This window comes from Pyrus communis, chromosome 5, assembly GCF_041283825.1.
Source record: "Pyrus communis isolate YQ-2024b chromosome 5, ASM4128382v1, whole genome shotgun sequence".
NCBI lineage: Eukaryota > Viridiplantae > Streptophyta > Magnoliopsida > Rosales > Rosaceae > Pyrus > Pyrus communis.
In genome coordinates, this window is record NC_142569.1 from 4886122 (window position 1) to 4910908 (window position 24787).

General features: G+C 36.2%; 4 protein-coding genes across 8 annotated transcripts; 3 read left to right on the top strand and 1 right to left on the bottom strand.

The window, feature by feature from the left end:
* The first annotated feature begins 2140 nt into the window (after positions 1–2140).
* On the top strand, positions 2141–6784 carry LOC137726092 (endoplasmic reticulum oxidoreductin-2). Of its 2 annotated transcripts, XM_068464962.2 has the most exons (10): positions 2141–2656; positions 2973–3104; positions 3297–3552; positions 3710–3820; positions 4401–4519; positions 4796–4900; positions 5058–5260; positions 5450–5573; positions 6154–6383; positions 6474–6784. In XM_068464962.2, the coding sequence occupies exons 1-10, from the start codon at positions 2510–2512 to the stop codon at positions 6475–6477; spliced, it is 1431 nt and encodes a 476-aa protein (XP_068321063.2). In that variant the 5' UTR covers positions 2141–2509; the 3' UTR covers positions 6478–6784. The 2 variants fall into 2 exon arrangements, with proteins under 2 accessions (XP_068321063.2, XP_088550015.1); XM_088693889.1 differs by lacking the exon at positions 6474–6784 and having other exon boundaries at positions 6154–6387.
* Positions 6785–6964: 180 nt separating this feature from the next.
* On the bottom strand, positions 6965–9392 carry LOC137726093 (uncharacterized). The gene is made up of 3 exons (XM_068464963.2): positions 8995–9392; positions 8180–8292; positions 6965–7363 (listed from the first exon to the last, which is right to left on the bottom strand). Exons 1-3 carry the CDS (start codon positions 9119–9121, stop codon positions 7277–7279), a joined length of 327 nt encoding a protein of 108 aa, XP_068321064.2. The 5' UTR covers positions 9122–9392; the 3' UTR covers positions 6965–7276.
* Positions 9393–10396: 1004 nt separating this feature from the next.
* On the top strand, positions 10397–12499 carry LOC137726296 (uncharacterized). Its single transcript, XM_068465207.2, has 3 exons — positions 10397–11125; positions 11672–11969; positions 12251–12499. The coding sequence occupies exons 1-3, from the start codon at positions 10469–10471 to the stop codon at positions 12310–12312; spliced, it is 1017 nt and encodes a 338-aa protein (XP_068321308.2). The 5' UTR covers positions 10397–10468; the 3' UTR covers positions 12313–12499.
* Positions 12500–13791: 1292 nt separating this feature from the next.
* Positions 13792–18886, top strand: LOC137725579 (LEM3 (ligand-effect modulator 3) family protein / CDC50 family protein). Of its 4 annotated transcripts, none has more exons than XR_015962324.1 (10): positions 13792–14111; positions 14278–14581; positions 15088–15149; positions 15239–15313; positions 15421–15537; positions 16351–16421; positions 17176–17473; positions 17694–17983; positions 18224–18292; positions 18576–18886. XR_015962324.1 is itself a non-coding variant. In XM_088693890.1 (8 exons), the coding sequence occupies exons 2-8, from the start codon at positions 14506–14508 to the stop codon at positions 17985–17987; spliced, it is 993 nt and encodes a 330-aa protein (XP_088550016.1). In that variant the 5' UTR covers positions 13862–14111; positions 14278–14505. The 4 variants fall into 4 exon arrangements, 1 of the variants encoding a protein (XP_088550016.1); XR_015962326.1 differs by having other exon boundaries at positions 13796–14111; positions 14371–14581; XR_015962325.1 differs by having other exon boundaries at positions 13858–14111; positions 18558–18637.
* Positions 18887–24787: the final 5901 nt, after the last annotated feature.

Genomic DNA, 24787 nt, shown 5'->3' on the forward strand with positions numbered 1-24787 from the left:
GTACCTAAATATATTATAGTGAATTAGTGACAGATAAGAAAATATGTAAAAACATAAGTGTACCAAAATTCTGTACCTAACTATATGATACTAAACTAATGTACCGAAATGTCGGTATCTAAATATATTATACTAAATTAGTGTACCTAAATGTCCGTACCTAAACATATTATACTAACCCATTTTACCGAAATGTTCGTACCTAAATATATTTTTATGAATTAGTGACAAATAAGAAAATATGCAAAAACATAAGTGTACCGAAAAATCTATACGAAAATATTTTCTTACATAAGATGCCTACCATAATGAGAATTAAAATTTATAATATTTTCATAAAATTCAAATTCATAAAATTATAAATAAAAAAAGAAATATGAATACACATGCTGGCATTAAATAGAGTCTAGGAACTAAAATTAATTTTTAATATTGCATAAGACATTTTTCTAAACTTCATTTTATTTAGGATTAAAATCTAGTTTTCTATTATTTTATTAACTGGTAATTTTCCCAGAAAATTTTAGTGAATTTTCTCTGGAAAGGAAAGGAAATATCAGAAGATATGAAATTTGACCATGATCTTTGCTGTTTCGAGAAATGAAGTACGTGTGACCCTTGAAGAATCCCCGACATTTTTGTTTCCCTGACCAGCTGACCCCCTCCTTCATATGATTCATTGACCATTTTCAAACCGATCGATCTTGTTTTTTATCTGACTCTTTGACTAGCAAAAATATATATATATATATATATATATATATATATATATATAATTATTTTTTTTTCATCCACAGAGAAACTAGGGTTTTCATTTCTTTTGCTGCATGCAACGTTTCCATTTCTTTTATTGAAACCGATATGCAGTGAGAAGTTACAGTTGGGTAAACAATATCCAAAGATTATTCAACCCCATTTTGTTGGATTTATATTGTGGTTTTCTTTAGTGCTTTTGTTATAAACACTTTTGTTGGAAGCACGTCAAATTTTATGTGATATCCAAAACTGAAAAGTACTTCTGACTTCTTTATAATGTTAGAAGCACGTTTAGGCATACTACAGTGCTTTTGGCATTCTACAAGCACTTCCAAATGAAGTATGCGTCGTGTTTGTGCACAAAACAAGTAATGACAAATAACCATATGAGTCTAAACACAAAATTACTCAATGTGGATTAAAGTAGCAATGTCGATATTGTTTAATTTCAAACAGGAAAATTGGCATTAAACAATATGCATTAAACTTTTCCGTAATTCTATTTATACACACAAAACATACACTATTATTAATGCACTATCCAATATGAATAAACCCTACTATTATATAAGAAATCTCACCTATGTTAGAGATTGTGTCAACAATAATGTTGGAATTTTGCGTGTCGAACTATCATTACTCTAAATTTTCAAACTCTAAACTTAAACTCATAACATTATAGTTGTGGGGTGAGGACTAAAGTATCCAAGGTGGGATGGGCAGTAAATCAACACATTGAGTTGTTAATGCATACCCGTTAAGACTCATTTAGTTTGATTTCACCACACACCATTATAACCATTACCAATCCTACCTCTGTATTATGGTGATATCAAATTAAATAGGTATTAACAGGTATTCATTAACAACACAATAAGTTGATTTGCCACCTCTTGATAAGCTCCTAAAAGGGTTGGGAATTGGAGTACCTTAACTCACATGTACGAATCGTTTCACCCTCATCGTCCCCTTCTTCTCTAGGGATTATGCTAGCAATTTTCTCATTTGTACTTTCTTCTTCTACCTTCTCATTTCTTTTTGCAATCGTGCAATGTTGTCTAGTGATCAAAGCAATCTATTTTCTAGGCCACCCTTAAAAGTCAGCTTTACAAAAAACATGAACCACTCGATGAAAATTGCCATAATTTTAATTCTAATGTTCAACTAAAATTATAATTCGTCTATATACATAAAACCAAAATAGATGATTCGTTTCAACTTGAAACATTGCAAATAAGTTAGTGATACTCCTCTCCCCTAAATCAACGAAGAAAATCAAAAGAAGAAAGAGCCCATTGAACATTCAAATTTGGGCTTTAAAACCAGCTCAGCCATATATAGATTGAAACACACTAATCTAGCCCAATATTACCTGACTCGGCCCAGCCCAAAATTCTCACCTCATTCCCCATTCCCGCTGGCGCTGATTTGGTCGGCCGTTGATTTGTCGGACTTTTCCCAACTGCCCACGGTCGGCCGTTGATTTTCTCGGCACTTTCCTTCTCGCCCATCGTTACGGCGCCTAATCAAATCAAATTAATCACCGCAAAAACCATCAGACAAAACTTACCCTCTTTAATTCTTCCCAATTAAAACTAAACCCGCTTTTTTCCACCTCCTTATAAATACATTTCCTTCCCAGCTAAACAGAGATCACAGAACCGAAAACCCAGAATTTTCCTCCTCATTTTCTCGGGAACCAAACAGGGTTTTATATAGATTTGTAGGTCTTCGTACACAATTTGTTGCATTAATGGTCGGGGCAAAGGGAAAACCGAGGCGATGGCTCTGGGTCGTCGGTGCGTTGATCGCGGTCTTCGTTGCCGTCGCATTGACTTCCAGAAGTGCTCCGAAGATATCGTTCTTCGGGCGCTCTAACAAGGCTTGTAATTGTTCTCAGGTATGGATTCTTGCATGTTCTGTTTGGTTGCCGAGAAAGTAGAGGGAAAATTTCATGAGAAAAATGAAAACTTGATGGCCTGTTTGTTTTTGGTTGTGAAAGTTTTGAGCTTTAAATTTCAGGTCATTGTTTGTAAGATGGCACATTGTTGATTTTGGTTTAATATTCAGATGAATGGTGAATGATTTGTTGTTTGAATTATGTGAAATTGGACTTAATGTTGGTAAAAGTGTAAATTTTTATTTTCTTGGTTGTTACAAGTTGGGATTTTGATTGTTCTTCTGCTTGGTTTTTACCCCTCTCATGATCTGTGTAGGAAACGCACAAGTATAGTGGGATAGTGGAGGATTGTTGTTGTGATTACGAAACCGTAGACCATCTTAACAAGGAAGTTCTGCATCCATCACTCCAAGAGCTCGTCAAAACTCCGTTCTTTCGATATTTCAAGGTTAGATGATTTCTATAAATTGGCTAGATTTGCATGTTTGTTAAGAAATATACTGATTTTGAAGATTATTAATTTGTTAGGGACATATGCTAATCAATCTGATGCATTATATTTCAATCTGTATTGAACTTTGCTTCTGTTTACCATTTGTGTATCTGAATTTTGTGGAGCATGGTTGATAATGTGTACTAGGCTAAGTTATGGTGTGACTGCCCTTTCTGGCCTGATGATGGTATGTGCCGTCTGCGGGACTGCAGTGTATGTGAATGCCCAGATAGTGAGTTCCCCGAGTTGTTCAAGAAGCCCTATCATGGCCTTCCTGTGGATGATCTTATTTGCCAAGAGGGAAAGCCTGAAGCAGCTGTTGACCGTACACTAGATAATAAAGCTTTCAGAGGATGGACAGAAATAGATAATCCCTGGACAAATGACGATGAGACAGACAATGGTTTGTATCCGTGCTTTTCTTTGTTTCTCAACTTAGCTGTTTCATATATGTTAGCTTATGTTTGCAGTTGAATGCGATTCCTGCCAATTGTATCTTCTGCTTAAATTTTAATATTTTATTGAGTTTGTAATGATTGATTACATATTTACATTTGCAGCTGAGATGACATATGTGAATCTTCAACTGAATCCTGAACGATATACCGGCTACACTGGTCCATCTGCTAGAAGGATATGGGATGCTGTCTACGCAGAGAACTGTCCTAAATGTAAGATCTCTTTTTCTCTTTTTTTACCCTAATGAATGTACCTAAAACGTTCTTCTCTTTAGTTTCCAGACACGTAAGTTTATTGATAAAATGCTTCTTAAAAGATGCTCTACTTTTACAAGTTTAACTAGAGTTCTTAATGAGCCTTTTGTTAGATTATTGTGGGCACTATAATCCCATAACTTGGGTTAGCCGGGATCTTTCGATATCATTGTGCCCATTTCCACTTGTACATTCTATTTTGGTGCGTATTCATTAACAGATTTTACCTTCTGTTAACCTGAATTGTGTTTTGAACTGGACCTTAGGACTTTTGGGGCAGAATCATTAGCCTAGTTTTGGGTTTCAATATTCCTATTCAAAGTGTTTTGCATGTGTTTTTCAGCTGACTTGTATGGTTATTTTCAAAATTACAAGTTAGAAGTTCCCTTGCGGATATTTCAGTTTATGCACTTACCCTTAATGTTTGGGACAGTTACACCTGCTTGTTTCATTGTATTTAAGAGAGGACGTGAGTTATTTACTCGTCATTATTATTTAAGAATAAGAATTTTGTTTTAATTTCCAACTTCATCTCCAGATCCATCTGAAGAGTTATGCACTGAAGAAAGAATTCTGTACAAGTTGATATCTGGCCTTCATTCCTCCATTTCAGTCCACATAGCTTCTGATTATCTCCTTGATGAAACTACACAGACGGTACAAGTTCTGATTCATAATTTTCTTTAAAACTTACATTTGATGAGGCAACAAACAGTTTCCATGGTTCCTGAAACATTTCAAACTGTATCCAGCCCCCAGCCCCGCTGTTCGAAATTTAGTGCTAACCATACTTTAATATAAAAAGATGGCAATCTTGGCTGTTTCATTAGTAGATGCGTCATAAAGGCAACTTTTGCCTTTCACTATACTTATCATTTTGTGGCTCTACTTAAAGATCTTACTTCATTTTCTTCTTTCTAAATTGTGTTTCAGTGGGGTCAAAATCTCTCATTGTTGTATGATCGGGTATTAAGATACCCCGACCGTGTCAGAAACTTGTACTTCACGTATCTCTTCATTCTCCGAGCAGTGACAAAGGTGGGTATAAGCTAGAATCCTTTTGAAAGTATTATGTTATTCTTATTGTCAGGGATACTGAAGCATACTGAGTCTACTGACAATAGTTTCTTGTTCATCTTTGAAAGTATTGTTTGTCTTTGAGATAATAATATCAATCTTGTTCAAATGCATTCAGGCTGCAGATTACTTGGAACATGCAGAATATGACACTGGAAATCCTACTGAGGATCTGAAGACGCAATCCTTGGTGAGACAGCTACTCTATAATCCCAATCTACAAGCTGCATGCCCTGTCCCATTTGATGAAGCTAAGCTGTGGAAAGGCCAACGTGGACCTGAACTAAAGCAGAAAATACAAAAAGAGTTCAGAAACATTAGGTATTCTATGTTTTTTTTTTGTTGGACTTGGTGTCATATATGTGCTTAATCATACTGAGGATGGCACAAATTTTTAACTGGCATCCACAATGTAGCATCTAAAGTTTTCCTCTTTTCTTTTTTTAGGGGTTGGTTGTTCAGAAACATATCATTTATGTGACTAATTTAAATGTTTGCATTGTATTGTAGTGCATTGATGGATTGTGTTGGATGTGAAAAATGTCGACTTTGGGGGAAGCTTCAGGTCCTTGGTCTAGGCACTGCACTTAAAATTCTCTTCTCTGTTGACGGTCAACAAAATACTGTTCAGATTGTAAGTATCTCTTTAAAAGCTAACTTTATATGGCACTTGCTTGAAGAAACATGTTTCCTGCTATGGTATTTAGTCGGGGTCTCAAAAGTTTGCTGATGGAACCCTTTTGTGCCTTGAGTGTTTTGCCTTTGATTTAGAGGCATGCACAGAAGATAATCACAGCTAAGTTAGTTGGCAAGATTTTAAATAATTAATAGTTATCGAATATGGTAGAAGGTTAAGGTTCTAGCTCTGAAACTATACTGCATTGGATTTTTCCCATATAGTTTATCTAATCAACCCTAATTGTGCAACTCTCAGTAAGCCATGTCAACACCATATCCTACTTTGTTAAAAATGACATGGCATGTACAAACTTCCCATCAGTAGTGATTTTTGTGGGAATGGACGTACATCCGGCAAGAGTGTTCGCGTCAATTTAAAATGACGGTACAGTTTTGCTTAATTCCTTTTGCCAGTTGATGCAGCACATACATGTCACTCGTCATTTGTGATTACATCATTTGTGGGTGTTGTTGTTGAGTACTGATAGTCTGATATACTTTCTGTATCGACTGAACTGTATTGTATTGTTCTTCAGCTGCACTTGCAAAGAAATGAAGTGATTGCCCTGATGAACCTACTCAATCGGCTCTCAGAATCTGTCAAGTTTGTTAATGAAATGGCATCATCAACCGAAATGCTTGCAGAAGGGCAGATTTCTTCACCCACTGCCCCAAATTGCCCCTTGCAAAGGATGTGGGCGTCAATGTTTAATACACCAGCCCCAAGTTGCCCATTGCAAAGGATGTGGGCATCGTTAAAACCTAGGTAGGCAACTTGAGGTTATAGCTAATCTCTCTTCCTGTTCTAGCTCTTCGATTCTTGCCGTTGCTAAGCAGATTACCTATGTTTTCGCAGGTAAGGAGAACTAACTGGTGAGACCGTAAAACAGAACGAAATCTTCAAAATAGTTTAAGAAACTGCAGAGAAATGTAAAAGTACTATATTAGATACAGATGTGTCCCCTTCTATTAAGGGATACAGACGTGTATAAACTCAAAACAATGCGACCCGTAAATTTTGTACTTTACTGAAATTTGAGCTGTTGAAATTCGATTACCATAGCATTTTCTTCATGTCATCATGGGGTTTGCTGAAGGTCTCTCGTAAAACTTGGCAGCCAAGGACTTCGGTCATTGCGGAATGAATGTTCTTTCTTGTGAGGTTAATGCCATTGTTATATGTACCGTTCTAGTGAGGGCATGTTTGGAACTTGTTCTGGAAAGGCTAAAAGTGCTTTCTGACAACCAAAAGCTCTTCCAAGTGGATGAGTGCTTCCTACCGAATCGGTCCCAAACATGCCCCTTGTTTCCTTTTGTTTCATCTGCATCATCATTATACTATTGAAGTACTCAAATAAGATACATTCTGACAAATAGCATTCATTTGATCCACAAGTGAAGAAAAACCTACATACAACTAAGCAAGGGACGCTCCCTTACGATAACCAATTTTTACAAACTGCTGCTTCTGCAACCGTAATGAACCAAAATAACAGGGCACTTTTCGTGCATCATTCGAAATTTACATACATCATAAGAGATGATAAATGTTTGTATCTTGTGTTGCGCCTAAACAAACCGAAAGTCAGGAACTGCATAGAAACTACACTCCAAGGGAATTTTCTGTGCATATTAGAGAGTACGCTGCTAACAACAATATCAGTGTCTAGCGGGTTTCTTTAGACGCTTGGGGGGCCGCATTATCTCCTTCTTCAGATCCTCTGGAGGTTTCAGGTCAATAAATGGCTGCAACCATATTCAAAAGACAAATTCATCATTCCATAAAACTTAAAACCAGCAATGCATCAGCGAAATTGCTTATTCGTGACATACAACAATAAAACTTTTCAATTGACAATAAACTAAATTGGGTGGCATTTAACATATTTTCCAACTGAAATATTTCATATGACCATCGAGTCTGTAATTCTCAAACCAATAACCTTTCGGATTCTGGACCTTGAATATGTAGGTCATTCCTTCTCACATTGTTTAAAAATGATGAGCACGAAGGTTAACGAGATGTAAGCAATTTTTTCAAGGCATAAAAACTTAACTGCTTATCAATCGTATGAGAAAACCGTCAAGCCATAGAATGGGAAAAGTATTCACCCGAGACCTACCCAACTCCAATCTACTTCACTTTATAGCATCATTGCATAGCCAAGAGTCATTACCACATTAGCCAACAACTTCAACTGAAAGATCTTAAGCTCTAATTCCGTATTCAAGAGATGTAAATACAGGAGACCAGAATGGGAAGGCATCACAGGAATGCTAAAGCAAACCAACCCCAGTTTTATCAGAATACTCAGGGAGCGAAGGTACATCTCCCTGCCAGCCAATTTGACTTTATTAGTAGAGCAAGGCGGGGACAGAAAAACTGGCCCTGCCTAGTTTTGTTGCCATTCCTAGAAACACTGTTTAACTGGAATATACAGATCACTTGACGAGGAGTTAACCGTACCCATAATTAACACATTCCATAATGTGTGAACACGTGTTTATCAAACAATAAATCAAACGAAAATTAGAAATAAATAAGAGGGCATCGTATATTACCTCATCTGATTTCTTTTGAAGTTCCAAAATTTCTTGACAGTATGCAAGGCACTCCGCATGGTATGCAGCAGCTAACTCTTTTATCAAGGCCTTTCTTTTAATGATGCCAATCACTTCAAAAAAAACAATATGACAAAGGTTAGATCCCTGGAAAAGGTTCACTACATGTCAGTTTCCACAAGGAACAAACAACAAATCCCGATTCTTTAACAGTATATGGCAAGAAAAACACACATCATATCTAAAGTTTCCACGGGAGCGATACCACTTGAATTGGGGGAATGAAATTGCAACATGTGATTGGACATATGACAAATTACTGCATTAACTATTGAACTATCGATTGCGTGTTCCGTACTTCATATCTAAACCATCTCAGAGAGCATGAGAAAAGACTCCAGAACTCTCACCCACAAATTCAAGTGAAATATGAAAGAAAAAGAAAACATGGGTTCATCTTTGTTTCCTACTTCCTACAGAGAAATACATTACTTTTAAGTTTTTAACACATATGTAGTTACACAAAAAATTGCAATCACTGACCCGATGTTTCAAGAAAATTGAACAAAAACTTGAGGTTAATTTAAAATTTGACAGATTTACATGCTCTTAAGCTTCAGATATTTACTACGTCATGGTTTCCCAATCAAAAGTCAAGTAACTGAATCCCATTATACAACCTGCAAACTATGAAATTCCGCATCTTTCAATAAACCCAGATGGAAAAATTCAAATTCAAACATAAAAAAACGCATCTTAAAACATTAGTCACAAATTCAAAACAATCCAATAGAGAGAGAGAGAGAGAGAGTTACTTCGACTGGGATCGAAAGGGGGAGGAGGAGGGCTGGTTTGGGTGGAGGGTTCCTGAGAGGTCGCGTCGGAAGAAGGTGGAGGAACTTCTTCTCCTTCCTGCTGCTGTTCTTCTTCTTCTTGACCCATTGGGGGTTCTTTTCTTTCAATCGGAATTCCCAGAATCCTCTGCGGGCAGATCGCTAATCAGCGACAGCAATGGGTTATTTGAATAGTTCGGAATTACCCAGGATGTTTATGATTATGTTTAAATATAATTACAACGCAGGTAAACAACTAGGTTAGGTATAACTATAAGCCGACAACATTGTTCGGCGAAGGTTCTACTCTGCTACAACCACAGCGGACCTTTCTTCTACATCTCTTCTCCTTCTCTGTTGCGGCAAATTATTTGTGTTCTATTTTTGGTCGGAAATTATGTGTATTTTCATGTTGGAAAAATTATTTGGGTGTAAAATAAGGGCATCTCCAAAAGGAGATGTCAAAATTGTCATGTATGCATACAACAGTAAAAAAAATAGCAGCAAACTCTCTCCAATGAGCATTCAATTTCTTAGGTGGGGCTGAGTCATTTGAAGACAAAGTCTTTTGCTGTTAAATTTGACAGTAGATGTCAAATTTATTAAATGATATTTCAATAGATTAATATAATATATAATAAATGTTTTTATGTTTTTTAAATATTTGATTGGTTGCTTTAATCATTGGACTCTACAAAAAGATAAAAAGTTTATTAAATAACATTATTATTTAACATATCGGATGGAGCAAAATATTGTACAAAATGTTAAATTATCACATAAACTATCAACTATAATTTTGATGTTTAAAATTTGACATCTAATTTGAAGATGCTCTAAGGACATTTAAAATGATTAAAAGTGTACCAGTTTTAGAAAAATATTTAGAGTTTAAAAGTACGCTTTATGAAAAAAGCACTATTTTTTTTATTTCTACGTGAAGCATATCAAGTATTTTTTCAATTGTCAATTACATTTTTACTACGAATTGATTTTAAAAATATTTTTACTAAAAACATTTTAACTATTTTAAAAGCATCTTCAAACGAATCCTAAATTATAGCTCTTTTGGAAGTGTTTTGTGCATGATTGAAAACGTTTTTAGTAAAAATATTTTTGAAATCAATTTTTAATAAAAATGCAAGTAAATCTTGATACTTCTAGGAAATACCTTAAGTGCGTTTGAAATCAAAAAATATTTTTTCTAAACAGCTTTTAATTATTTTAAAAGTACTTTAAAACGAGCATTTAGTTGTAAACTTATCATCTAAGAAATTAAAAAAAACAAGAATTTTGAGAAAAAAACGATAAAATGAAAAAGAAAAAAAATAATTCAAAGTGGTTTTATGGTCATTTAAAATATTATAATTCCATGTAAAACCCTTCTCCTTTACCTAAAACCCTCGCAGACAGACATCATACAAAATCAGCAGGACCGCCGTCGCCAATTTCCACCATGAGCCTAATCGCAGGCTCCTACGAGAAATTCATATGGGGCTTCAAGCTCAGACCCCTAAACCCTAGCCCCGATTCCCAATCACTAACCCTAACCCCTCTCTTCTCCTACCCCTCCCACCTCTCCTCAATCACCACCGTCGCCACCGCCGGCTCAGCCGCTGCCTCCGGCGGCACCGATGACACCATTCACCTCTACGACATGTCCTCCGCCACATCCCTCGGCTCCCTCCACGACCACTCCGCCACCGTCACCTCCCTCTCCTTCTTCACCCCTCCCCACCTCTCCTTCCCCCTCAACCTCGTCTCCGCCGACGCCGACGGGTCCCTCTGCATCTATGAGGCCGACCCTTTCGTCCTCCTCAAGAGCCTCAAGCCGCACCGGAAGGCCATCAACGACGTGTCGTTGCACCCGTCCGGGAAGCTGGCGTTGACGGTGGGGAAAGACGAGTGCTTGGCGATGATTAATTTGGTGAGGGGGAAGAGGAGTTTCTATTGCAGAGTGGCGAAGGAGGCACGCTTGGTGAGGTATGATTGCTCTGGAGAGAAGTTCTATATGGCTATGGAGGAGAAGGTGATGGTTCATGATGCTGAAGATGCTAAGTTGCTTTGCGAATTCGAGAATTCGAAGCGGGTTCTTTGTGTTGAGCCCGGTGAGGTTAGTTTCTTTGGCATTTGGTATTTGGTTTTCGGGTTAAATCTGTCTCCTTTATGCAATTTATGATCTGCATATTGATAATGTGAGTGATTAGTCTTTATGTTATCTGTGATCTGTGTGTAAGAATCCCAAAATATGGATCAAAGTACTTACTCTAGAAGTGCTTTTATTAGAACGACAACACATATTTTGTTAACGATCAAAGTACTTCTGCAAAAGCGCTTCTTAAAGAAGCACAATTTTCATGTGCTTCTTTAAGGACTTTCAGTTATGTCTTCAAAACAATGCAATAAGTGTTTTTGGTTATCTGGAAGTGCTTGTAGCCCTTCCAAAAGCATTCCCCAATAGGCCCTTACTCATTCATACATTGTCTGCAATTTTCCATTTGAGTAAGTGTATTGCTACATTTGCAGTTCTTCGTTTTGTTAAGATGTTTTTTACTATTCAGCTCACAGTCTTGCTTGTTTTCATGCTAAAGCAGTTTGTTAAAGAAGTTACTACATTTTAAAGAAGCTTGCCCAAATATTACATTTTGATTTTTGACAGAATGGAGTTTTATTTACTGGTGGTGAAGATCGGAGTATTACAGCGTGGGACACAAACAGTGGGAAGGTTGCATATCGCATTGAGGATGCACATTCTACCCGTGTGAAGGGAATTGTTACGCTTACAAGCAAAGCTGGTGCTGTAGCCAATGAGGATCCCTATCTTGTGGCATCGGCCTCGTCAGATGGGGTTATACATGTTTGGGATGTTCGCATGGCTGTTAATGAGAAGCCAAATCCATTGGCCGAGGCTAATACAAAATCAAGGCTTACTTGTCTGGCTGGATCATCTCTTAAATGTAAGATTTCTGCTTGGGTAGCTTGAATTTTTCTTAATTGTTGGATTTCACGTATAAGTGAACTATTAGTAGTATTGTTCTGGAGTTTTCTTTTCTCCGTACAGTTGGTTTGCTTGTGCGGTGTGAAATGTGGCTCACTGTAGTACCGTAGTACCTATCTTGATTTCCCATTTTCTGATGCAATGTGAATATGTGATTATGTTTGTGGATGTAGAATTGTTCTGTAATTCTTGTTTCCAGTGGCCCGTTCTCTTATTATTCTCTCGCTCCTTCTTGTACAGCTTTCAAACGGCCACAGGTTGGAAAAAGCGTTCAAGAAGAGAAGCATGATGCAGAAACATAAGGTGTATAAGTTATAACCAAATCAAAATAGCTTCCTATGTGTGTGCCTGTGTGGTTCTTGCCATTGCTAAGAAACCGGAAATGGAGATTTGTTACCCGAAGTGGCCGTGCTTGGTCCAACATATCAATTTTGTCTTAGAACTTGTTTGTATCAATGTTCAAGTATTTAGCCGTGAAACTTTTTCTTCTGTGGCCGCTGAGGTTACGAGTATTGGCTTCCAGTATGGCAACCTTGACAATCTTTTTCTTCTGTCGCGATCAGGACTCTTTTGTTGGAGGAGGCAGATTCTTTGCCCTCCCACGTGTTCTCTTGTGCCTTTCTGTTTTGTGTGGTCACGGTTAAACCACGTTAATATTTTATATTGTTTTTTTATAGAGATAATAAGGCAAAAAGAAATAGTAATATAAAATATTGATGTGGCTTAACCGTAATCTCACAAATAGGAGGACACGGGAAGTGGGAGGGCAGAAAATCTGCCTCCTTTTTTGGATTGTCTAGGCCCTAGGGTTTGGTTGTATAGGGGTGACTCCTTATATTTCTTAGCTCTTTTATATCAAAAAATAAAAATAAAAAACACTGATTTAAAGAACTTATTTAAGGGTTTATATACACGCGCGCGCACACACACACTAGCATATGGGTATAGATAAAGTGCGTAAGAAATTTTTTTATTTTTGTTTTTGAAATAGAAGGAGAGAGGAAGGGAGTGAGAAGTTTTTTTTTTTTAATTTTTTTAAATTTTTTTAATCAGAGATATGTTAGGATTATAGGTAGGTGAGGCTTCGAAAAAAAAACAGCAAAATTTGATTGTGTGAAATTACATTTCTGCCCTATATTTCTTATTCATGTTGTGTTTTAATTAGAAAATTAAACTGATAATTTCATAAAATTTTGGTTGTTAATGAATGTTTTATTATTTAGTAAAGATATATAATAATCACATAATAAGTTTGTCATAATTAAGTATTGAAATCGCAATTCATGTCAGTTGTGATCCTTTCGAACCAGAGACATTCCACTAATAACTAAATAAAAATACTATCAAAAGATAATCTTAGTGGGCATTTTGTGATACACTCGTGGAAATAGATGTACAGTCTAGTTTAGCCAACCAACTGAACTTCTAATAAAAAAATTAAGCTAAGATGCGCAATTGGTCGATCATAATTAGTTATGAAACAGTCACACTTACACATGCGAGAAAAAAAATTTAAACTCGAATACACACGGTACATGTTTGGTACTGAAGTATTTTTATAAAAGTAGGTATAAAAAACAAGTTGAGCTCAAAAATGTATTTGGTAAACATTTAAAAATAGCTTATTTTCACAGTTTTCAATGAAAAAAAGTTGAAAACGTGAAGTAGTAAAAATGAGCTTATCCTCACAGCACAGTAGAAACAATTTTTTTTCAAAACACATCAATACCAAACCACCCGACGAATACAACTATTTTAACCAATGTGACTGCCTCAAGTCTGCCTGCACAATAGTGTTTTTTTTTTTTTTTTTTTTTTTTGAAGAGAGAAAAATACACCATTCAACTATTTGAGCGTTGAAACTTGAAACAGAGGAGGAGGAGGAGTGGTAAACAGAAGTTTCCGATATTTGGGAAGTTGCTGTCCTCGAAAGCCAAGAATTTATGTAATTTGACAACAACAAAGACAGATTAGATCGGAAGATTTGAAAGGTTTGAGCTTTGTCTCAGCGCCAAGTTATCTCTTCCTTCTTCCCTCCTCCTTCTTTCAATTCCCACTAAACCCCCAATCCAATCGCCATATCTTCACTCAATCTTCACAGGTATTTCCAGATCTCACTTCTCTTTCAGTTTCATATACATTTTGATTTGATTAAATTTTGTTTTTTGATTGAACCCATTGGGTGTTTGGTTGCTGAGAAATGTAGGAAAAAGAAAGAACATAAATTGATGCATTTTTTTTTATATTTTATTTTCTGGGTTTTGTAGGAAACAGGGAAAACTAGAACCCTTAAACCAATTGAGCTTGATTCCGCTATTTCGAGTTTTCGATTAGTTAGCTAACCATTTTGCTTTGGTTAGTGTGGTGGGCAACTCAGTTTGCTTAATTTGGGATACACATACAAACTGGGGAACTGAGACTGATTCTGAAGTTTGAACATAGGGCTGGTTAAAGATAGTGCATTGTTGGGGTTGTATTGTTGAAGATTGAACTTGATGGAAGTGGATGGAAGTGCCTCAACAGTTTCTAGGGGTGCTCAATCAATTCCACGGCAAACCAGGCGACAGAAAGGTATGTTTTTCGGAACTTTCCCGTTTCTGATCGTGACTCGGTCGCCTTAGAATGTGCTCTGAAACTTCATTCAGGTTCTTTCTATGCGATTCTTTGTCACACATTGTTGTAGAAATTAGAGTTATTGAGGATTTCAATCTAAGAATATTCCATCAAGTTCCATGCGAAAAAGCTGCATAACTTTGCTTTTAGATGTTTTTATAGTAAATAATCTAATTTTTGGTCACCTGAGTAGCCGAGTTGTATATCAAATTACGTTTCAAACTTCAGAGTTTTGAAGCATGATCACTAAAGTAGTAAGGAGAAATTAGAATATAATTAATATCAAATTGTTGTCATGGCTTTGGAAAATGACGGACTGGAACAATTGTGCAATGATAATAGCGTGGCGGCATACAGTCTACCATGTATTAATGTGTTTTTAGCAAGAATCTGATTTGAAAAAAGAGGTGGTCTTGTACTTCGTCTATTTTTGTTAAAAAATAATAGTTATGTTTGTTTTGTAGCTTTTTATCAATTTCAACAGCAGAGTCTACCGGCTTGTAAACCCGTCCTCACACCAGCATGGGTGAGTTATTGATTATCATAAGCAACTCTTATGTAGTAAGCACTTCACTAGATATGTAGACTCTGTGGCATTAACTATCTTTTCTGCAGGTGATTACCACATTTTTATTGATCGGGGCCATTTTCATACCCGCGGGGCTTATTACTCTTAACGTCTCCCAGAACGTAAAATCTCACCTCTGTTGCTCTTTCGTTCTTGTTTTCAGTTGCACCCATCTTTGGATTGGAGCATAAATTTGTGGATGGTTATTTGTTTGATATCTGATGCATAGGTTGTGGAAATTGTGGACCAATATGATGCGGATTGTGTACCAGAGGCATTCAAGAGTAACAAGGTGGCATATATCAAAGATAACTTAATTCCTAAAAACTGTTCTCGGTACTTGAAGGTAATTCATTTTTTGATTTTGAATAGACCGTTAGCTATTACATTCCTTGCAACTTGTTGATTGGATTTATTGTCTGTTTCTTTAAGGGTGTCACAGAATATGAAAACTGCATATTGTCAGTTATATAGATAACGGGTATCATCATTAATCATTTAATTATATATAGCTTGAGCGGTTAGGGTTGTGTTAGAGGCAAGACCGTAGCATCACAATATGTAGAGTAGTAGAACTGTAAAGGAGAAGCTGGTAAGTGGAGAATTGCAAATTCTATTGCTTACTACCCAGTGACTGCCAACTTTTATTTCCAATGCTTATTATCCAATATCCCATGATGTAAGAACTGATACATTTCTTGTATGCTGATTCATTATTCAAGTTGCTTTAACAGACAGTGATTTAATCGTAAAATGACTTTTCCGTTAAGTCTTTAAACTTTGAATCCAAGAAATTTGGTGATCTATGACTGAAAATTATTGATCGGAGTGGAAAGTATTGTGCTATGAAAACTCAAGTCTTCTTGTTCAGTTTTGTTGACTTGGAATTCTTCTATAACTATGGTTAGGCTCAGATCCATTCCTTTCCAAATATTTTCCTTAATTTAGATGCTTTGCTCCAGTAGTTTGTGTGGTTTCCAATAAACCAAAAAATTTATGTGGAGTGGTTTGAGGTATTCACAACTTTGTTTTGTTACTTTTTGTCTGAATCTTATCATGTATGATGTATTGGGTTGAATTTTTTCGCTTGCTTTATTCAACCACGTTGTTTTTCATGTTACTTTTGATTCTAAATTTACATATGTATCTCTCTTTGAAGGTTTACAAGGACATGAAAGCTCCAATTTATATCTACTACCAGCTTGATAACTACTATCAAAACCACCGACGGTGAGACTTCTTTCGTTTATTCCGGCATAGCAATGAATCCGTCACTTATTTTGATTTACCTTTGTTCCTACCTTTTTAATTTCCTTTGGATGTTTATTTATTCCAGCATTCTGAAATGTATTTGGTTTCTATATCTCCAACAACTGTCTATTCTTCATGATAAGCTATTAGTGCTTTGAATTCTCAAACAAGTACGGTGGGATAATATGTAGCGGATCTGGGCTTCGGACTTTAGTCATATCTTTGTTCCGTGGGTCTCTTTGCCTCTGTTTTTTCTGTCACGAGAAATCTTTTCTGAAGATGCATCACAGTGGGGAAAATTAATTTTGGATACACTCCTAAAAACTATTGTAATAGACATTATAGAATTTTCAAAATTTACTGATCTATTTGGGGGCTTAGTGTTATAGGTAATTCAAAAAATGAATAATTTACTAATCGAGGGAAAATTATTCGGATAATTTATTATTCAATATCCGGCTGTTTGGTTGTGATGAATTTTTCGCAGGAAAACTTGGAGAAAGTCAAGTTTCTTTGTTGTCTGATTTTGGAAATAACGGTTTATGCCTGAAGATTCTCCCTCTTTTATTTTTCTATCTACTTTTCTTTTATCATGAAAAGTCTGTTAAATCATATTTTTACTGAGTACTGTTCCCTTTTATGTTAATTTTTATGGCAAGTTAACTTTTATGTTACTGGTTTTGATATCAGCCGTATTGTTTTACAGTTACTCATCTGATTCTCATTTTTTCAGGTATGTCAAAAGTAGAAGTGATCAGCAGCTTTTACATGGATTGGGGCACAATGACACAAGCTCCTGTCAACCTGAGGAGTCCAACAAGGATCTTCCCATTGTTCCTTGTGGCTTGATAGCATGGAGTTTGTTTAATGATACATATACTTTTATTCGCGGAAGATCAGAATTAAAAGTCAACAGGAAAGACATAGCTTGGAAGAGCGACCGTGATCACAAATTTGGGAAGCATGTATATCCCTTTAATTTCCAGAACGGGACCTTGATTGGTGGTGCAAAGCTAGATCCAAAAATTCCTGTAAGTATTACAACTGCACAACAATCTATTAATATTGCTCTCCATGCTCCTATGCCCTTGAATATGATGCCGCCATGTTATAGTACGTAGACATGGCTTGTAAAAAGGATACCCGTTATATATTCTCTCCACTTTTGTAATTTCTTTGAGTAAAACTGAGTTCTTACAATATCTCTGAATTTCTCATATACTGTTGGTAAATGTTGCTGTGTTGAATTAGCTAAGCGATCAAGAAGACCTTATTGTATGGATGCGGACAGCTGCGCTTCCCAGTTTCCGGAAGCTGTATGGTAGAATTGAAGAGGATTTGGATGCAGATGATGTTCTAGTAGTGAATCTAACGAACAACTACAATACTTACAGTTTTGGTGGAAAAAAGAAGCTTATCCTTTCAACATCAAGTTGGTTAGGAGGAAAGAACGACTTCCTTGGACTTGCCTACACTTTTGTTGGTTCAACTTCCATCTTCATTTCTGTTGTCTTCTTGTTGCTGCATGTGAAATATCCAAGGTAGATATGATATATATCGTGCACGACTTCTCCATCTTGTGCATATTATTGTTGCTACATCTAACGTGTAGAGATGCCATATGTTTGACTAGTGGAGCTAATGAAATTACTATATCATGGGAAGAATACTGCTCGTCTTTTTACTAAGAGTTCTCTGTCAGTTTATATTTTTGCCGGATTAACTCCAAATATTAGTGAACTTCATTCTTGGATTTCGCTGATAACTGCTTTGTTCTGTAGAACTCTTTAATCTCCGTAATTGGGTTGCCTTCTCAACTTTACACTGCCACCGGTTGTCATACTCATTCGGTTAGTTCTTCATTCATATTTGTTTCTCGTCCCTTTATTCTTTCTCCGTATTAATATCTTTTTTATGCCTTTATACAGTTATACTGCACGTACTTGTGCATTACTTAATCTTTTGTTGACTTATTATGTTTATTATTAGTCATTGAACAATTATATTCAAAAATTTAAGCTCATATACATTATACGTAAAGATCATTTTTTCCCCGATATGCTAAATTGCTAATTTTCAAATCTGTTTCGTTGTTTGGTTTGTTTATCTTTGCATGCCCTCTACTATGGAAAGAACTTATCTCTCTTGGAACAAGAAAACCATTTCCAGCAGAAGAGGTGATGATACTTTTTGAATAGTTTGAATCAAGTGGAAGTAATGTAACCTCAACACACACACACACACGAATTATCGAAATCTTGAGCGATTAGTGTACTGGGAAAAATAGAAAGGGGATTTTTTTTTCCTCTTCTTCTGTGAAATGTAAGAAAAACAGCGTGCGAGCTAGTTACGTGTTGTACATGCAATGTCATTTTTCTCTGTATCCTTGTACTATATGGTGAAAATTTATTTTGGGTGAAATGCAGTAGACCATTCGCTAAAAACTATCATGCAAATTTAGTTTTAGACATGTTCAAACATGGATTTGCTTGCATTATATTGGTTGGTTTACATTTCCAAAACCTTTCCATCCTTTCCCTATTTTTGGAACCCTAATCATTTGAGCCCTATATAATCCATGTCACCCTATCCCATTGATTCCCAATTGAGAAACACAAAATATTGAAGATCATTTCCCCACACCATTGGTTTGCTAGTTCCTTCAAAACCTTTCTTTAATCCTCCTCCGAAACTGATTAAACGCTTCGCCCAAAAAGAAGACGAAGAAGAAGAAGGAACTAGCAATTGATCTTCAAAAGCAATCTTTATATAAAGACTGCTTTTGAGAGAGAAAATGAGGAAGGGGTTCAAAAGCATGCAGAACTGGGGAGAGGTTGCACCGGCAGCCATTTCGGTATCCCACCGCAGAAAATCTTCCAGCTTTACAAAACTAGAGCCCATAATCGAAGAGGGGTCAGAAGGGAGCTTCGAAATTGGGCAGAAGGGGATGTTCTTCAATGGTATTCCTGTGCTCCTCTCTGGGTTTATGTATATCTTGTTGTTCCAGGAATTTGTGGCTTGACATATACACACACACACACACACACGCATATATATGGTGCATGAAAGCATATATGTGGAAAGTAGAAGATATGAGATCTCTAGAGCAAATTCATGCATGTCATGTGTTAGGAAGAAATATTCCATTCACTTCAAACAAACAATATGTTGCAATGTGAGGCATGGATCGGTTTTTTGCCAATTTTTTTTGTATTAGTGCCATTAATTAATAAAAGAAATTGGCTTCCCACAAGGTACCATATTTCCTCTCTCTCTCTCTCTCTCTCTCTCTCTCAATTAGCCTTCAAATATTCTGATCATAAATGGATTGGATAACTTAATAGATTATAGGAGGAAATGAAGAATTTTTTGGTCCGAGGTGAGGATAAAAGTACTCATGAAAGAAATTCCGATCCCTAGAAAATGGTAGATATATTTTTAATTTCATCATACGTTGAATCTTATGACATGCAGGTCACTTCGATCCTCGCTACTATATATTCATTAGTCATTTTCATAATAAATGAAATGAAATAATATATCACTTACGAAATTGCATTTTGCATGGGTTGCATGAAGTTTGCAGCATTAAAATTGCAGGTCGTGAACACGTTCGGCCCTGGTGCACCGAAAACATCTACAAAGTTTTGCAGTCTGACTGCCCATGTTTCAATTTTCTGTGTCATTTCATTTCTCCGAACAAGTTGTTTTTCCAATTTATATTTCATGATCGACGAAGAACTCCCGAACATTTAAAACATTTCGATAGAAATATGCCAGAAGAATCTGCCTTCAAATTTCCAATGTGAATGCCATGAGCATGTACATTGTTATGAAACTAATCAATCTGCTACAATACATAATCTGGATCCCTTACCAATTAACCCTAAATATTTTCGCAGACGAATCTACCCTCGATCTCTCAAATCTATTCCATGTACACCAATCAATAATCAAACATCATATCTGTACATCAAAAAATAAGAAACACAAGAAGCGAGCACCGGAATTAGAAACATTGCCCTCTTCGAAAATGGCGGAATTTCAATGTTAATCTGAGATTCAGCCGGTCCTGCTTCTTCAACAATCGTCTCCAGCTCTGGACATTTCGAAGATTTATGGGGAGATATGAAAAGGATCGGTGCAACTTCACCCCAGTTGTACATGTAGCTCACCTCCTTCACCATCATTATCTCTGAATTAAGCACCTTAAAAATACAAATTATGAATAACCTTGTGAGATTACTGAGGGAGGTGGAGATATTGGGTTTATAGGAAATGAATTGTGAAGCGTTGTATATATACTGAAAATTAATACGAAATTACAGGAGGTGGGAGCTGGGTAATGACCATGGTGGATCAATCACAGGGTGACACGTAAGTCATTAAGTTTGAAGAAGTCTAGGAACTTTCTAAAATAGGCGTCATATCTGGTGTAACAACGTCCTAAAATACTTGTTGAAAACTGCGTGTGATGATACCTCAGCCTTCTGGAATTATACAAGTGTTAGGTATAGAGGAAAATTCGATGGAAGGAGATCTAGAAGCCTACAACGATTTTGTAAATATTCTTTCTTTAACAATTTGCCTATCCTACGTGGCGGTTTTTTGTTGTTAGATATGTTTTCTTTCCATGCAAGAAGTTTGTTGCTCATTAAAATGTGTTTGTTTTATTGCATAAAAGAACAATTGTGTGGAAATATTTTTAAAATGATTGAAAACGTTTTTAATGTAAATATTTTTGGAATCAATCTTTAGTAAAAATGTAAGTAAATCGTTTAGAAATACTTTTAAAATGGTTGAAAGCGTCTCTAGACAGCGTATTCGTCAGATCCAGTCATCTAAATCGGTCAAGATAAGGACAATTTCTTTTGTACTATGGGATTAAAAAAAAAACCTAATCGTATAGATGGTCCACGTGGTGATAAGGTTATTGGAAAATAGCCATTATGGTAAAAAAAATTAGGATTTAAACCGTCGTGGTAAAAAAAATAGAAAAATACAAAAAGACTCCTTAGGAAAGGAGAAAATAAGCACGACTCTTACATAAAACAGGAACATACATGTTTCCGTAAGTATGATGAATAACTATCAAGCCAAAAAGGCTACAAAAAAAATCTACCTACGGCCGAGATGGAGGGGTTATTCCCACCCCAACTTGGGAATTATACAAAAGAGGGCCAAGGAAGGCCATCCCTAGATGGAACACCGACAAGAGAGGGAGGGTGCATGAGCTGCTTTGCTTCTACATGCTGTATATTGGCTGATGGGTTTCGGAGTAATTTTCTGTTTATTGACTGGATTTCGCTATGTCGGATTGGTTTGGTTTTTGGTTTGCTACGATTGGTGAGACTTATACCTTGGTTATTGTCGATTGATTTGGTTAACAAGGTTTTCATTCCTTTTCTGATTTGTTGTGACACACTTCTCAAAATTTACAGGATGCTATGATGTTTGTGCTATATAAAGACAAATTCTAAACATCTTCACCATCTTCATTATTTTCTTGGTGAGAGATCAACAGTAGAGACAAGGAATAATAACAAGTTAAAATGCATATTTATCCTTGCATTTAACGGACATTTAACAGAAAAATTAGTTTTGGACTAAATTTGTTAACGGATTACATCTCGAGGATTTAAATCTTAGTTTTTTTTACCACAGAGGCTATCTTCCAATTACCTCATTACCACAATGACCATTTATCCGATTAGGCCTAAAAAAATTGGTCATGGGCCTAGAGATTTGGCTTTTAAGTCTTCACAACTATTTTATAGACTCTCATTTTCTATAGAAAAATTAAAGATGATTAATTAATTGGAGTGCCATAAGCTAAATGGAGCAATTTTATAATCATAACTTGCTAAATCCCCTCTTGCCCAATAAGAGCTCAGCTTAGAGCATTTTAACACGATCGGTAGTCAAAATTTGGTTAAATTTTTCTCCACATGACGCTCACGAAAGTTAAGGGTTGACTTATATTCTGTTCTCGTCATGTTATTTTTTTCTTCCGAAAGATCGATGACATATTTAGTTAATCGTGTCAAACCATTCAACTTTAGTAAAAGAGAGAGAATTCAGCAATGAAAGAACTGTTTATAATGTGCGAAATGCATCATCATTTTTTCAGAGGCGAATGCACCTCAAACTCTAATCTGCGAATGGATCTATTCAACATACAATTTTGCCTGCTGACCATATTACACGAGAGAACTCCCTTTACAAATTAAGCGATCTGTCTGTACAATATGAGGTATGTCGCTAAAGAAAGAAACACCGGAAAGAAAAACATCACTCGTTTGGGCAGAATCTCAAAGCTCTGGTACTCCGATCCTTCTTCGGCAATGGGCTCCAATTTCGAAACGTTATTCGAAGGCTTCTCGTGGGGGATGACAAGAGCTGGTGCAACTTCACCCCAGTTGTGCATGTACCTCATATCCTTTGCCATCAAACCCATATCTCACTAAATGTATAATTCTTAAGGTGGAAGGTAATATTATATATGTTCTCTTGTAGAAATTGTATGCTCATGAATGTTATTGTGTTGGAGAGAAGAGTTGGTGAAGCATGGTATTATATACAGAAGGAAGAAGGAAGAAGGGTGTAAAAATAGGAGGGTGGTGGGCTGGCCCTGCTGCAGCAATCAGCGGTTGACAAGGCGTCACGTCATGTGATGAGCAAAACGAACGGAGACAATGAAGGAAATGATAGATTTCGATTTTACAGTTTACCCGTGTGTGGAATCCAGAATGGCAAAAGCACGTTACATCTTACAGTCACAACAGATAAGCGTGTAATTACCAAATTGGTAAAACTGCGTAACCTTAAAACTGCGTGTATGGGTTATGCCAAGACATGTGAACGGTGTAGTGCATGCATCGTCTTAGATTAGTATTATTGTGTGTATCAGATATGATATATATACATGAAGGTTTTTCTCGACCACACAATAACTAGGTTAATTCGCGAATTATGTGATAGAATCATTGATATGCTCCTCAGTCATCACAGTCATTTTTCGTACACTTTTTGTTGAGTTTGCTCGATCAAATACTAGATTAGTAAAAAAAAATGAAACAAGGCAATGGGAAAAAGTCGTAGAGAAAATAGGCTGGGAAAGGGGTACAGAAATGATTAAAAATTAAAACTACTTAATTTTTTATTTAATTAGGCTTAACTAGGAGCATACATGATAACATAAACAGTTTACAATGAAAAAACCTTGTAGCCAGGAAGTGAAAGGATAAATGGAAGCATTCACTTTGGCTTAAGCTTCCATCTAGAAACAAAATAACCAAACAAAACACTTCAAAAGAAAAATTAATTAGCTAATGGGACATTATATATTTAACTTCTTTTCTAAGCACAGGACTGGCATGCAATTGTATGGCGAGTGTACGATGACTTCGTCACTTGCAAGAAGCAGGCCGCCGACAAGAGTGATGATGCCGGTGAAGAAGGCACCTGAGAACACATCTCATCAGCAATCATATTATCCCCTTCGGATTCTTCCTCGTATATTGTTTCCAAAGATATTTGGATTTGCACCCTGCTAGAATTTTTAAGCAGTGGAAGAAAGCGAGAAGGTGCAACTGCAGATAATGGGGTCAATGAGAAGTTTCAGTAGTGTTGGCCATTTTGTTATAATTATAAGTAGGTTGGACCGGATTTAGAATCTCAATAGGCTAAGCTTGATTTGTATATGGATATTGCAGAGGAAGAAGGAGGGATTTGTTGTGGATTCTGTAATGCCATGGTCGGTTTATATAGGTGAGGTGGTTGGAATTAACTGGAGTATTACTTTTATCAACTTGCATTAACTAATTTTAGATACTGAATATTGTATATTGAAGTTGAAACTTTTCAACTTGCACCTTTTCCTTTTATTTTGTTTTGTGGAATATAGAAAGCAAGTTGCTCTTCTTGTCTGCAAACAAGTAGCTAGCACACAACCTGCTTCAATACCATTGTACATACCTGCTTCAATACCATTATACATATGCTTTGGTATGAGATTTGTAGTTAAAGGTCGTGACTCGTGCTGGTGAGGACCTATCACCGCCTTATATGAGCTGATCTCAGAGGTAATTATTCAATACAACTTTATTTTTATATATTCTGAAACGCTAATAAATTTTATTAATTGTCAAGCAACTATTCCGACTTTATTGGAGATAACAAGTTTTTTAACTTCTACTTACGTTATGACAGGTAAAGAGTAAAATTCATCACATACTACATGTTCATTTTTCTTCTCCGATTAGTCAAAATCATTACATATTGACTGTAATTCTGTAACATGCACGTGCATCTTCCTCTGTAAAATTTGGAACATTTAATGATCA

What these genes read in the sequence shown, in the direction of transcription:
- LOC137726092 (XM_068464962.2), top strand. Translation starts at nt 2,510, where the DNA reads ATGGTCGGGGCAAAGGGAAAACCGAGGCGATGGCTCTGGGTCGTCGGT. An exon ending in AGGCTTGTAATTGTTCTCAG is followed by an intron (nt 2,657 to 2,972) that starts GTATGGATTCTT and finishes TGATCTGTGTAG; the next exon opens with GAAACGCACAAGTATAGTGG. An exon ending in TTCTCCGAGCAGTGACAAAG is followed by an intron (nt 4,901 to 5,057) that starts GTGGGTATAAGC and finishes AAATGCATTCAG; the next exon opens with GCTGCAGATTACTTGGAACA.
- LOC137726296 (XM_068465207.2), top strand. Translation starts at nt 10,469, where the DNA reads ATGAGCCTAATCGCAGGCTCCTACGAGAAATTCATATGGGGCTTCAAG. An exon ending in TTTGTGTTGAGCCCGGTGAG is followed by an intron (nt 11,126 to 11,671) that starts GTTAGTTTCTTT and finishes GATTTTTGACAG; the next exon opens with AATGGAGTTTTATTTACTGG. An exon ending in GGCTGGATCATCTCTTAAAT is followed by an intron (nt 11,970 to 12,250) that starts GTAAGATTTCTG and finishes CTTCTTGTACAG; the next exon opens with CTTTCAAACGGCCACAGGTT.
- LOC137725579 (XM_088693890.1), top strand. Translation starts at nt 14,506, where the DNA reads ATGGAAGTGGATGGAAGTGCCTCAACAGTTTCTAGGGGTGCTCAATCA. An exon ending in GCAAACCAGGCGACAGAAAG is followed by an intron (nt 14,582 to 15,087) that starts GTATGTTTTTCG and finishes TTTGTTTTGTAG; the next exon opens with CTTTTTATCAATTTCAACAG. An exon ending in ACTGTTCTCGGTACTTGAAG is followed by an intron (nt 15,538 to 16,350) that starts GTAATTCATTTT and finishes CTCTCTTTGAAG; the next exon opens with GTTTACAAGGACATGAAAGC.
- LOC137726093 (XM_068464963.2), bottom strand. Translation starts at nt 9,121, where the DNA reads ATGGGTCAAGAAGAAGAAGAACAGCAGCAGGAAGGAGAAGAAGTTCCT. An exon ending in CCCTTTCGATCCCAGTCGAA is followed by an intron (nt 8,293 to 8,994) that starts GTAACTCTCTCT and finishes TTTTTTTTGAAG; the next exon opens with TGATTGGCATCATTAAAAGA. An exon ending in TTCAAAAGAAATCAGATGAG is followed by an intron (nt 7,364 to 8,179) that starts GTAATATACGAT and finishes ATATGGTTGCAG; the next exon opens with CCATTTATTGACCTGAAACC.